This window comes from Argopecten irradians, chromosome 11 (assembly GCF_041381155.1).
Source record: "Argopecten irradians isolate NY chromosome 11, Ai_NY, whole genome shotgun sequence".
NCBI lineage: Eukaryota > Metazoa > Mollusca > Bivalvia > Pectinida > Pectinidae > Argopecten > Argopecten irradians.
Window position 1 is genome coordinate 769,208 of NC_091144.1, and position 15,437 is coordinate 784,644.

At 35.8% G+C, this 15,437-nt stretch overlaps 2 protein-coding genes and 1 long non-coding RNA gene across 3 annotated transcripts in view; all 3 read right to left on the bottom strand.

Moving 5' to 3' along the window:
• Window positions 1-1,766, bottom strand: part of LOC138334249 (transient receptor potential cation channel subfamily M member 8-like) — a 55,507-nt gene extending 53,741 nt beyond the window's left edge. Inside the window, exon 1 of the mRNA XM_069282870.1 lies at window positions 1,516-1,766. The gene's annotated coding sequence lies outside the window, so the exon portion shown is untranslated. The remainder of the gene's footprint in view (window positions 1-1,515) is intronic.
• Window positions 1,767-2,602: 836 nt separating this feature from the next.
• LOC138335617 (monocarboxylate transporter 2-like) lies at window positions 2,603-7,363 on the bottom strand. The gene is made up of 5 exons (XM_069284786.1): window positions 7,075-7,363; window positions 6,484-6,627; window positions 4,932-5,696; window positions 4,243-4,293; window positions 2,603-3,702 (listed from the first exon to the last, which is right to left on the bottom strand). Exons 1-5 carry the CDS (start codon window positions 7,322-7,324, stop codon window positions 3,536-3,538), a joined length of 1,377 nt encoding a protein of 458 aa, XP_069140887.1. The 5' UTR covers window positions 7,325-7,363; the 3' UTR covers window positions 2,603-3,535.
• A 6,110-nt stretch (window positions 7,364-13,473) lies between these two features.
• On the bottom strand, window positions 13,474-15,073 carry LOC138334929 (uncharacterized). Its single transcript, XR_011210208.1, has 4 exons — window positions 15,035-15,073; window positions 14,601-14,742; window positions 13,857-14,059; window positions 13,474-13,610 (listed from the first exon to the last, which is right to left on the bottom strand). It is a non-coding gene; the product is annotated as an uncharacterized lncRNA (long non-coding RNA).
• Window positions 15,074-15,437: the final 364 nt, after the last annotated feature.

Here is a 15,437-nt window from a genome sequence, read left to right on the forward strand (position 1 = left end):
AGAGTAGACATTCTACTTAGTTATTTTACACAGGATTTACTAATGTGGCTAACAAACAATCACAGAGTAGACATTCTAAATTCTACTTAGTTATTTTACAAAGGATTTACTATTGTGGCTAACAAACAATCACAGAGTAGACATTCTAATTCTAATTAGTTATTTTACAAAGGATTTACTATTGTGGCTAACAAACAATCACAGAGTAGACATTCTAATTCTAATTAGTTATTTTACAAAGGATTTACTATTGTGGCTAACAAACAATCACAGAGTAGACATTCTAATTCTAATTAGTTATTTTACAAAGGATTTACTATTGTGGCTAACAAACAAACACAGAGTAGACATTCTACTTAGTTATTTTACACAGGATTTACTAATGTGGCTAACAAACAATCACAGAGTAGACATTCTACTTAGTTATTTTACACAGGATTTACTAATGTGGCTAACAAACAATCACAGAGTAGACATTCTACTTAGTTATTTTACACAGGATTTACTAATGTGGCTAACAAACAATCACAGAGTAGACATTCTACTTAGTTATTTTACACAGGATTTACTATTGTGGCTAACAAACAATCACAGAGTAGACATTCTACTTAGTTATTTTACACAGGATTTACTATTGTGGCTAACAAACAATCACAGAGTAGACATTCTACTTAGTTATTTTACACAGGATTTACTATTGTGGCTAACAAACAATCACAGAGCAGACATTCTACTTAGTTATTTTACACAGGATTTACTATTGTGGCTAACAAACAATCACAGAGTAGACATTCTACTTAAATATTTTACAAAGGATTTACTAATGTGGCTAACAAACAATCACAGAGTAGACATTCTAATTCTACTTAGTTATTTTACACAGGATTTACTAATGTGGCTAACAAACAATCACAGAGTAGACATTCTAATTCTACTTAGTTTTTTTACACAGGATTTACTATTGTGGCTAACAAACAATCACAGAGTAGACATTCTACTTAGTTATTTTACACAGGATTTACTATTGTAGCTAACAAACAATCACAGAGTAGACATTCTACTTAGTACCAAGCATTCACTAATGTAGGCCTAGTTAGCACTCTGGAACACACAAACTGGTTTGATATACATTTTGAAATACAAACTGTGTTTTATTGTTTTTATAAAAGACCTGTTAATACGACACCCCTACATTACTTAATACATTGTTAAAATCTAGCTGTACTTGGTAAAATACAATAGCCTGCCATTTAGATGCCAATTAATTATCGACTAGGCAGATAAAAGAAACAGCACGTCATAACAATGATTTAGTATAAATACACAAGCGGTTTATTCTACTCGTGTAATAATGTGTTTTAAATAATAACACTAAATTCGGTGGCTAAAAAGGAATAGTCAATGTCAGGTTAAAGATATATAATGTCGGCTGTCTTGATGTTAAGTCTGTATCGTTGTCCTCACCATGTAGTGAAATAAAGCCTTTAAGCTGTAACAATAAGAGTGTATACATACCTTTACATTAGGAAGAAACACGCCGATATCCAGTGTAGTCTCCCATCGCTTAGTCCGTTACATATTTACTCTGTTATCGCTCTCTTTAGTCTGTTACTCGGTGTTGATCCTATTCTGACAGTCTGTACCATGTAGTCTACTAATGTGTTTTAATGGAAGTCTTCATAACTGTAACGTATATCGGAATGTCGCTAATCCGCCATACACACAAACAATAAAGCTGTGCTGGTATACGGTTGATACACCCTATGTTTACGGGCGGGTGTGTATGGCTGGTGGGAGTTTAACTACCCATTCATGATTCCGTGCGACAAGCACGGATGGGTTATTTATTAGGTGAATACATGCTTAACTCGAAACAATCAATTTTATTACTTTTGTTTATGCAAATTACCATTTGTACCTCTGAACCGTTACTCTATATGTATAGACCTTGTTAAAGTATGAGGATTGTAAGCCTACCTCTACATGTATAATGTATCCAAACAACACTGTTCAATGATGTAATATGACTTAAGTAGTTATCAACAGTTGTCTTCTTTTCACCGTGATACATGATAAAAATCTTGTGTTTATCCTGTCGGCATTTGGTATGAAATCATCGTAAATATGTGTATCGTAAAGGTCATTTGATCAGGATGAATGCTTTTAATTTTTCCCATATTTGTTTTTTTAGTTTCTTATTGATCATGATAATATATATTGTTTTCATTTTGATTAGCACCATTCAGATATTTCATGTATAATATTTCACATATTGTTAAATAATCACTGTTTATGATTATGATGATAAGATGTACAGTTGGAATATTTCTCTTACAATAACATTGATACTAATACTTAAGTACGAACTTTTTATATAGCTCTATATAATGGTAATGATTTGAACTTCTAGGGACCGCAGAATCAAACCAAAAATAGAAGGTTTATGACAGGGGGGGGGGGGTAATCAATATTGGAATTGTATGAAAATTTTGGTAACTTTTTGGTACGGAATTCAACATAAGATGACATCCCCACATAAAAGTGTACAGTAGCAAGATGCTAGATCTTTTTTTTCATTCACAGGTATGAGCCTTAAATATAGGAAAAAACGTTCCGATCTCATCCAAATTTTTAAGATTATCAACAACATCGATAAAGTCGACAAAGATAAATTGTTTACAATGTCTCCCATCACCTTCACAAGAGGTCACTCTAAAAAGATCATGAAGCCAATATTCAAACTAGAAGAAATTATAACCAAACATCGATTTAACAGCAGAATTGCAGATATTTGAAAATGCAGTGTCTACAAAGTCTATGAACTCCTTAAAAGCACGCCTTGAGCAGCACTGGCACAATGAACCCTCAAAATTTTCTCATACTTGTTATAGTGCTACCTGATCGATTATTTGATCATATACAAGGATACGCCTCCAGAAGTCATAAGGACTTAAATTGGTGTTTTAATTACATGATTACATGTGAGATGACTTTCTTCAAAATTAATGACGGGTGACCAGATTTGAAAACTCCATTTAACCTTGACAGTGGCAAATGATAACACCGTGAAGAAGGTTAACGAAATCGGGGTGCGCAGGAGGTGCGTACCTCTGACTTAGGGGGCGCTTAAACGGTTTGTGGTTTGTTTACATTTTTCGCTGTCAAAATACGGAGCATGCGGTGGTTTTACGTAGTTTACAATTGTACCGCAGCCTTCCATAATACACTCGCCACACGATTCACAACGTATACAATCAATGAATCAATAAATAAATTGTTTTTATTAAAGTGGCATCTTACCACGTAAAACAAAACATAAAAGTAATACATCATCAAGTCTAAGATACGTCTAACCAATGCTAGCTTAATTAGACACTATGGCATTATACACACGAGGCCGTTATTTACTGGCCATTCCAGTTGGGGCGTTACGGTACCAAATTATTAAAAACTTAAGCGATATATATGTATTAGAAACACACAATATGGAGCCTTCTAATCGATAACGAGATAAATATTTGTTATAAAGTGGTGATCAATTGTACACACATGCATCAGTATCCTGATGATCTAGTAATTTGTTATCGGTCGTAACCACGTCTATATCAATTGTGGTATCTTTGTGATGTAACTCCTCCTCTTGTGCCCTTTCGTAGAGTCCTGAGATCAGACTAAATACTGCTCCCAGCATTATCAGTATACCTGTAACAATGATTCATACAGAACAAAAGGGTTGGACAAATTCAAGTAACTCTACATATCTATATTTACTTTTTTACTGTTGTCCAATTGTGTAATCTTACCAAGCGAGGTTGGCATTCATCAGCCTATGAATCCACCTATTATGACGTTATCATTATTGTGACGTCACAATTGTGCCAGCGACTACGGAAGATGGCTGTTCGAACAGCTGTTCTGTCTTTGACCATAATGAACGTTTTATTCATTAACGATGCAATTGAAAGTCTTAGACATTCATAGCCAACATGAATGTCACTTGGATAGAGGCAAATTCAACATAAAGCGCTAGCACCTTAGCCTTTGTCCAGCTGGCTTTTATAATGACTATGAATGCCAACTAAAAGACGATTAAAACTGAAAGACGAAAGTGCATTTTGATGTTAATTCAATATATTCTAAGCTGTCTCAGTCAGGTCTGATTTTGTCCACATGGCATTGTACTATGACGATTGGTGATAATTCAGATTGAACTAGCGTTTTTAAACTAAATGTACGTCTTACCTGTAATGACGAAACAAAGATCATAAGTGCCGCCTTCATCAATGATGTTCCCTGCATAATTGAACAGTACAGTATGACTTCATAAATATTAGGTATGTTAATTTTCATTTGTTTTCCCCGAAATTAAAATGACAATTGTATCAAAAGATATTGAAATTTAAACAACAATGGCCCACGGTAATATTTAACATCATGTTTCCATTAACATTTTAATAACCAGTGATATCGTTTTAACATTGATGTCACTATTTCTTATTTCATTGGTGTATGCTATAAAAGGAGCTGAATATATAGACTTTAACCTGTGTTCAGAAATCATCCTAAGGTATGAAAGAACTTTTGTTTGCAAACTTTGTGAATCCGCGAATTCTCACATAAGTTTGGAAACAAAAATTCGTTCACACCCCGATGAAATTAAAAGATAGTGACATCATTGCTTATAATTGATATTCAAGACTACTTGATAGAATAAAAAAAATATTTGCAACACTATTCCATCGATTTTCCAAAGGGATTATTTTCCGAATCTATACGCAACGTCAATGTTTCTATTGTGACGTCACAATAACGTACGCGCCATACTCGGATTTTTTATAGTGCTATGAGAAAAACAAATCGGCCAATCAGACAGCCAGATTTAGTATGAAAACAAAGAAAAAAATAATTATATATAGATGACAGTTTCTTACCTACAGTTGAAGGGCCAATGAATATACAGATTCCCATAGCTGCAAACTCTATTCCAGTGGCAGAAGCGAACAGCTTCAGGCCGACTAATTTAATGTTGATGATATTCAATATAGAGAAGACACAATCACCATAGAATCCGAGAAAAACACAGTAAATTAGAAGTCCTTGGAACGAGGTCCCGTACACAGAAAGTAACATACTGGCTATAGCTAGAAAGGTAAAAATACCAAACAAAATTGTGGTCGGGTGGCTGTCATCAGAGTTCACTAGTGTAGATATCAAAAGTCTGGAAACAAAGGCACACACACCGCGAACATTGAGAAGGTAGGACGCATCCAGTACAGAAAAGCCCATAGTTGTGACGTAGTTAGGGAAATGTAAGTACATTACAAAGACTCCGAGCTGTGTGAAGCACAGACATCCCGTAAAACACAAAAACCCGGGATTCTTCATTATGGATACCCAGCCACTATGACTTTGTTGTACTTTACTGTTTGACACTGGTACAAGCTTCCGAGATACCTCCAGATACGACGGAAAATACATACAACCAAGAAAGCATGACTGTAGAGCTATCGCTCCAAGAATTAAGAAAAACATCCGATTACCATAGAATTCACGTATCATTTCCACAGCGGTCGGTATAAAGAGACCGCCTAATGCGATTCCTGAAGTCGCTATCCCACTGGCTATATTCTGTCGTAGTCTAAAGTTATAGCCTATTACAAAATAGGCCGCAGTGTTCGTCATGCTGGATCCTAACCCTAAAACAAAATAGGAAAATAGAATGTGGCACTCCATATCACCTATCAAAACATCGTAAATTGATAGGGACCAGCCAGCGCGATAGTATTTTACAACTAATTGATTAATGAGTTGACCAAACGAGATGTACATTGGCAGAGGTATGTAGAAAAGTCATTTCATGATATTCGTGATGAAATTTGTGGCATACATGTATGAGTCACCCCGAAAATCACATGTTTGCACCAATTGTAACGCAACCTTTCAATCAGTAATACAGAGGAATATATGTGTGTTTTCTTTGTTTCATCACATCCTCTCAAACTCTGTCTATGCTAGTACTATGGAAAGATCTGCTACTTATTTCCGAAGAAACTTCACTTGGTATCTGACACCTAACTATTTCGCTGTGACCGCCATCATGAAGCGTCCACTCCATATCGGGTACAGCATAGTGTTATAAACACTTGTACTACACCATCAAGTCAACAATTATCATAATCTCAATTCTTACATGCAACAAATAATAAAATACAATATGAACTGCGATGTGTACAACGCTCTAAACATGTCATGTCATCATCACAAGCAGGATATTGATGGTAATTTTTGATAGACCCTCATTTCCAAAATCAGTGCATTAGAAGAGGTGTCGATTTGACTTTGGTTACAACGGCATCCTGCAGTCAAATGACAATGTGCATCGATAGGTACTGTAGCCATATTGCTCTACCGAGAGCCTTTTTTTCTGTATCAATTTGCGAATCGAAACAATCTGCAGTTTGCATTAATCAGAAACCGACGAACCTGACAATATACCGTAGGCAAATATGACGACATTGAGTGAGATTGGGAAGGCACAGAGGACGAGGCCGAGAGTGAAGAGAAGAGATCCAATCAGCGTGACGACACGACAGCTATACCGCTCCACCAACACACTCGTCACTATCCCTGTCAAACACAGACAAGTAGGATACAAACACTAATTACTACATACATATATATGCATGTATCGATCTACTCATTGAGAGATCAATCAATTCAACCATGCATTGTTTATTCATTTCAGACTGAAAATGTATTCAAAATTGTTTAAATGTTTATTTTTTCAGGATTCCTTCAGTTATGATTTTTAGTGCATCTGCATAAGGAAATTTCATCTTTATACGGCAAACTATTCAAATGAATTACATGAAATATGTTTTGATGTAATAGTTTGCATTAACTGTTGATCGGTGACCAAATAGTAAACGAAGATAGCTATACTATATATAGGAATAGCGATAGAGTTATACCCGGTACCTACTACCGGTAGTGTTCAGTGCTGTCTTAGGTTACTGTCCCCGAACCTGCTATAATATATATAGTAATAGCAATAGAGATATACCCGGTACCTACCACCGGCAGTGTTCACACAAGCGAAGATAGAGCCAGCTAGTGCTGTCTTCAGGTTACTATCCCCAAACCTGTCCAGCAGACAGAGATGGATGATACCGAGGATTCCGATAAATATCCCCTGCACAAACATGACGCCTGAGGCAGCGGCCAGTACTACCCACGACCATCCTGTATCGGGAAGTGTTAACATCTTCATCCGTACAACCGGAGTAATATCGGGGGGAGGGTACGTGTGTGTAAATGTCTTCATATACACACGGTCTAGTCTAACATAAATATGAATAGTTAATCATTACGTCTATGGTACATGCACACAGTATGATACAGTTGTCAGTGTGTTTTCTAAGTATATTTACATTAATTATACTAACACACGCACTGAATAGCACAAAAGCGGGGACATCAGTATGTGTATCCCTATGAGACATATTTCAACTTGTAAAGTGAAATGTCAGATTAAGATGACAGTTAGCAGGCTGAGTAGTTTTAAAGAGAGAAAACGATTTTTTTTATATTTGGGAAAAAAAGTTGCACAAGTTTTGAATTTAACAAGTAACTATATTAGGCTTTGTTATGGTGGCTGATAACGGCCATGTCGCACTGTCGCTTTTGCGACTACGCCATGCGACAATGCGGCAGTGCGACATTGCGTATGGTGACCCCGGGTAATCATTGGAATTTTATCTATTTCCGGTTCACGTTATCGTTTCACCGATCACTAGGAAAATGTGGCATTGCGCGGTATTTTGTAGTACCTTATACATAGGAATAACAGTATAACTTGGATTTTTTTTTTGCAGAATTTTATTATTAAATTTTAGTACATCTTATAGGAGTTGATATTAGATCACCTAAAGCATTTACATAGACGCTACTTCATACTATGGTTCCCCGGGGTCACCATATATAATAACTGTTTAAAAACTGATTCCCCGATTCGTGCTTAAGAGGTTTAACTGTTTAATAAAATGGTTACCAGGGGTCACCTCATTAATTTATCCTTACTGTTTAATAACACAGTTCCCCAGGGTCATTGTGGTGATATATACTCTTATCAATACCACGGTTCCCCAGGGTCATCGTCGTGATATATACTCTTATCAATACTATACGGTTCCCCAGGGTCATCGTCGTGATGTATACTCTTATAAATACTATGGTTCCCCAGGGTCATCGTCGTGATACACACTTTTATTAGTACCATGGTTCCCCAGGGTCATCGCTGTGATATATACTCTTGTGATATATACTCTTATTAATACTATGGTTCCCCAGGGTCATCGTCGTGATATATACTCTTATCAATACCATGGTTTCCCCAGGGTCATCGTCGTGATATATACTCTTATCAATACAATGGTTCCCCAGGGTCATCGTCGTGATACACACTTTTATTAGTACCATGGTTCCCCAGGGTCATCGCTGTGATATATACTCTTATCAATACAATGGTTCCCCAGGGTCATCGCTGTGATATATACTCTTATTAATACTATGGTTCCCCAGGGTCATCGCTGTGATATATACTCTTATCAATACCATGGTTCCCCAGGGTCATTGGTGTGATATATACTTTTATTAATGCCATGGTTCCCCAGGGTCATCGTTGTGATATATACTCTTATCAATACCATGGTTCCCCAGGGTCATCGCTGTGATATATACTCTAACAATGCCATGGTTCCCCAGGGTCATCGTTGTGATATATACTCTTATCAATACCATGGTTCCCCAGCGTCATCGTTGTGATATATACTCTAACAATGCCATGGTTCCCCAGGGTCATCGTCGTGATATATACTCTATCAATACCATGGTTCCCCAGGGTCATCATCGTGACATATACTCTTATTAATGCAATGGTACCCCAGGGTCATCGCTGTGATATAAACTCTAACAATGCCATGGTTCCCCAGGGTCATCGTCTTGATATATACTCTTATAAATACAGTGGTTCCCCAGGGTCATCGTTGTGATATATACTCTAACAATGCCATGGTTCCCCAGGGTCATCGTTGTGATATATACTCTTATCAATACCATGGTTCCCCAGGGTCATCGCTGTGATATATACTCTAACAATGCCATGGTTCCCCAGGGTCATCGTCGTGATATATACTCTGATCAATACCATGGTTCCCCAGGGTCATCATCGTGACATATACTCTTATTAATGCAATGGTACCCCAGGGTCATCGCTGTGATATAAACTCTAACAATGCCATGGTTCCCCAGGGTCATCGTCTTGATATATACTCTTATAAATACAGTGGTTCCCCAGGGTCATCGTTGTGATATATACTCTTATCAATACAATGGTTCCCCAGGGTCATCGCTGTGATATATACTCTTATTAATACTATGGTTCCCCAGGGTCATCGCTGTGATATATACTCTTATCAATACCATGGTTTCCCAGGGTCATCGTCGTGATATATACTCTTATCAATACCATGGTTCCCCAGGGTCATTGGTGTGATATATACTTTTATTAATGCCATGGTTCCCCAGGGTCATCGTTGTGATATATACTCTTATCAATACCATGGTTCCCCAGGGTCATCGTTGTGATATATACTCTAACAATGCCATGGTTCCCCAGGGTCATCGTCGTGATATATACTCTTATCAATACCATGGTTCCCCAGGGTCATCGCTGTGATATATACTCTAACAATGCCATGGTTCCCCAGGGTCATCGTCGTGATATATACTCTTATCAATACAATGGTTCCCCAGCGTCATCGTTGTGATATATACTCTTATCAATACTACGGTTCCCAAGGGTCATCGTTGTGATATAAACTCTAACAATGCCATGGTTCCCCAGGGTCATCGTTGTGATATATACTCTTATCAATACCATGGTTCCCCAGGGTCATCGCTGTGATATATACTCTAACAATGCCATGGTTCCCCAGGGTCATCGTCGTGATATATACTCTGATCAATACCATGGTTCCCCAGGGTCATCATCGTGACATATACTCTTATTAATGCAATGGTACCCCAGGGTTATCGCTGTGATATAAACTCTAACAATGCCATGGTTCCCCAGGGTCATCGTCTTGATATATACTCTTATCAATACAGTGGTTCCCCAGGGTCATCGCTGTGAAATAAACTCTAACAATGCCATGGTTCCCCAGGGTCATCGTCTTGATGATATATACTCTTATCATAATGGTTCCCAGGTCATCGCTGTGATATACTTTATCAATACATGTTCCCCAGGTCATCGCGTGATATATACTCTTATCAATACAATGTTCCCCAGGGTCATCGTTGTGATATATACTCTTATCAATACAATGGTTCCCCAGGGTCATCGCTGTGATATATACTCTTATCAATACAATGGTTCCCCAGGGTCATCGTTGTGATATATACTCTTATCAATACAATGGTTCCCCAGGGTCATCGCTGTGATATATACTCTTATCAATACTATGGTTCCCCAGGGTCATCGTTGTGATATATACTCTTATCAATACCATGGTTCCCCAGGGTCATCGTTGTGATATATACTCTTATCAATACCATGGTTCCCCAGGGTCATCGCTGTGATATATACTCTTATCAATACCATGGTTCCCCAGGGTCATCGTCGTGATATATACTCTTATCAATACCATGGTTCCCCAGGGTCATCGCTGTGATATATACTCTTATCAATACAGTGGTTCCCCAGGGTCATCGTTGTGATATACTCTTATCAATACTATGGTTCCCCAGGGTCATCATCGTGACATATACTCTTATCAATACAATGGTTCCCCAGGGTCATCGTTGTGATATAAACTCTAACAATGCCATGGTTCCCCAGGGTCATCGTCTTGATATATACTCTTATCAATACAATGGTTCCCCAGGGTCATCGCTGTGATATATACTCTTATCAATACAATGGTTCCCCAGGGTCATCGCTGTGATATATACTCTTATCAATACATGGTTCCCCAGGGTCATCGCTGTGATATATACTCTTATCAATACCATGGTTCCCCAGGGTCATCGCTGTGATATATACTCTTATCAATACCATGGTTCCCCAGGGTCATCGCTGTGATATATACTCTTATCAATACCATGGTTCCCCAGGGTCATCGCTGTGATATATACTCTTATCAATACAATGGTTCCCCAGGGTCATCGTTGTGATATATACTCTTATCAATACTATGGTTTCCCAGGGTCATTGGTGTGATACATACTCTTATCAATACCATGGTTCCCCAGGGTCATCGTCGTGATATATACTCTTATCAATACAATGGTTTCCCAGGGTCATCGTTGTGATATATACTCTTATCAATACCATGGTTCCCCAGGGTCATCGTCGTGATATATACTCTTATCAATACCATGGTTCCCCAGGGTCATCGTTGTGATATATACTCTTATCATTGCAATGGTTCCCCAGGGTAATAGTTGTGATATATACTCTATTAATACCATGGTTCCCCAGGGTCATCGTTGTGATATGTACTCTATCAATACCATGGTTCCCCAGGGTCATTGTTTTGATATTTACTCTATCAATACCATGATACCCCAGGGTCATCTTTTTGATACATACTTTATCAATACCATGATTTCACGGGTCATCGTAGTCATATACACACTCAATCAGTACTATGATTTACCTGGAGTAACGTAGTTATAGATATACTATCGGTACTATAATTGTCATCATTGTTATAAACTTTGGATAAAATAGCTCCCCGGGTCATCGTAGTTGACATATTGTAACAATATCACGATACCCCCGGGGAACCATCATTGTTACCAAAGGTAGTCTAATTCATTTCCAGTGACATATTCCCGGTCTGATCATAAACTTCACCTAGTGATACTACTGTTATATGCAATGTTTCATCATTTGTTTTATTGGAGAGAGGACTGCCCATACCAAAAAATGCACAACAAGTTATACAGATTTAGGCACAAAAAGTCAAAACTTTTTAATGCTAGATTGGTACCATATCTGGTTAGGGGTTCCAACCTAGCACTAAAAAGACACCAAAAAGGAAAAAGAATTACACTCAACACATGCCATGGTCTAATCAGTTATTTTATTATAGTCAAAAAGGCACAATTTAGGTACAATTTTACGAAGGCAGAAAATAGGCACATACAAGTTATACTCGCCCAGTCTTAATTCAAGTACTGAATCATTGAAAAGGACAAAAAGGTATACCATAGTACCCCCTTAATTATGACAGAAAAAAAACTAAAATGAACAGTAAATGTTCAACTTTTTGTGCATTTCACAATTTACTATACTTATGATATGTATATGCCAGTCATAAAATACATAAACATCTATTCTAAGAAAAAATCAAAAGTGTTAGAAAAATAGAGAATGTTTGAATAACTGGAATTCACATTTCTGAAATCCATCAACATTAACTGTATAATCTGAAAGGTAACAATTAACTGTACAATCATACCCTCACAATTTGCTTGACAAATGTGTAAAATAAATGTGAAATATTTACTATTAGGAGACCTTATACGGAACCATACAAATAATCTTTAAAAGTCATTCTTACTAAAACACTGCACATATTTAAATATATGATTTGATATATAATCGTGAAAACTAACTATAAAATATTTATAAAAATGAAAGTAAGATTTAATCATTTTAATAAATTATGTAAAAAAGTTTTTAAAAAAATCATACTCTCATTAAATTAACTTACTTAAAATTACTTACTATTATTACTAGATCATCTTACAGAAGCAGTAAAATAATCTTTACAATTCATTCTTACATCGATGCACTCTTCCATTACACTCCTCAATTTCATTCATACATAAATACATCTTAATTTACAATCTTACATTTTATTCTTACATCAGTATATTCTTAAATTACACGCTTAAATTCTATTCTTACATCAATATAGTCTTAAATGTCATTTTTACATCAACATATTGTACACTGTATACACATATTTATGTATGACTTGATAATCTTGAATAGTTACTATTACATATAAATACACTTTTAAAATAAGATTCATTTATGGTCACTATGCAACACCTACTATATATTCAGCTCTCAACAAAAATTATATTTATGCACATTTTACCGGTCAATGCTTTCCTTGTGTGAAAGTACACATGTATGTTTAATTTTTCATTTCTTTTTTTTAATCATTTTTGTCAAATGAATATCGTTTTTTTATTTTGGTTGTAAATTATTTAGAAACAAAATATCTGATATAATTACTATAATTAATGCTACACAACTTTTATCTATAATATATATGACAGATATTCATACCTATTTTTATTTAGCTTTACATGTAATCAAAAGGATCTTAAACTAAAAGCTTAAGTTGAAAACTTTGTATATAATTAAGAACAAAAATATGGTAAATATATTCTGACAAATCAAAAATGCTTCATATCCACATACATATATAATGCATCAGAATATATCTGCTGTCTTCTTCCTCTTCAAGCTCACCAGAACACGGATCTTTGTTGTCATAGAATACTTCACCTCTGCCACTGAGTCTTTGCTGTGTATTTTAAAAATTGAAATGAAACACAAGTTGTATATAACCATCATAGTGATTTATGTATTATTAATATTTGTTTCTTTTACAATTTCTCTATACATATACTCAGTCATATTAGATTTTTTTCTCTATACATATACTCAGTCATATTAGATTGTAGACTATAATGATGATTAGAAAAATGTGATATCATTATATATGTATATTGTTTTGTTGCATATCTAAAAAGACAATTCTTTCACTTACCAAAAATTACTCCTGCAATGGTAGGGTCCATACCTTCCTTACGGTGGACCCCAGACAAGTTCCCAAGAGCAATCAACTCCGCATTTGTATAGAATACTAACATAGCGTATTGCGCCACTTGGGTTCCCTTTATTTTCTTTTGTGCCATCTTGATGTGTTTTTGGGTACACATATACACCGGTACGTGGCAAAAGCTCAATCATCTACAAAAGGCAGAAAACATTAACATAATCATAATAAAATATTATTATCAAGCTTCAGAAGAGTTACTTTCATATAACTTGGTATGATTGACTAATGGTATACATTACAGTTCCATGCCTGCATTTTCATTGGTATGTGCTTTCATCTGTGAAGTATAAATAGTCATAACTAATCTTTTTTGCTTAATGATACATTTTAAGTGTCTATGTACACCATAAAATCAATACAATATCAATGTTATCACTCTAAGTGAATTTCACATAGTAATGGTATCTATAATTTACATTGTCGAAAAGGTATTGACTTCAGTATCCATAATATGTACATGTATTGCACTAGGCAATAGAGGATATTTGGGAAACAGTTTTGCAGGCTATTCTGTATAAGTGAGTGTCTTAACTTTACTGACACCTATATTAAGACATCTCAGTATTTAGGAAATGGCCAAACATTTGTCTGGTTCCACTACATGGTTTGATCATAAAAATGCAACTAAAGATTATTAGAAGGTGACATTTTAATCGCCTGTTTCAATAATACCATTGTTCTTCAATTGCTGAATTTAATCTCTAGCCTTCTTCAGCTCTGCAGAGACCTCCCAGCATCTGTTCTCGGCTTTCATTAGGTCCTCACAAAGAGACTTTACCCCATATCGGGTTCCAATGCAGGATACGTTGGAACACTGTATGTTCACATAACATTGGTATTAAAATCTATATTCACATATTAAAAGACGCAAAAGAAAGATCCTCTACATCTTACTACATATTATTAAACTATCAAATTATTACCTCATTTGACTTTACAATTATTTGTAAAGACTAATCAAAATCACTGGGTACTTACTCGACAAATGTTCACTAATTTTATGCTCTTGAGATTATGTGAAATAACATTTGTTTAAATTTTATAAATAAACCTCTTTCGTACTCACCTGGTCAAGAAAATTATAAATAAACCTCTTTCGTACTCACCTGGTCAATAGCTTCTTAGTCAGCTGTACTGCGCAGAATCTGATAAGTAATTGAGATAATAAAGCAAGGTTTTTATGAATTTTAAAACTACATTTCCCCTGTTGGGCCCTGCCCATCAAGCCCCTGGGGGTCAAACCTACTGTTTAATAAATACAAAATTGATTTCACTTACCCAAGGAAGCTTACTCTTATTCAAGAAATAAAATATATTAAATCATATTGTTACAGATGCCCTAGTGTTAAGTTGGTACTTTTATTATCTATCCAGAATATCGGGGAATTTAATAGATTAGGAAAATACATAGATTCAGCTGTAAAGCGACGAGATAATTTAATATCGAATTTAAGTAAACTAATATTAACATTTGCAAGTTTTTGAAATGTGCATTAGGAATTTATTGTC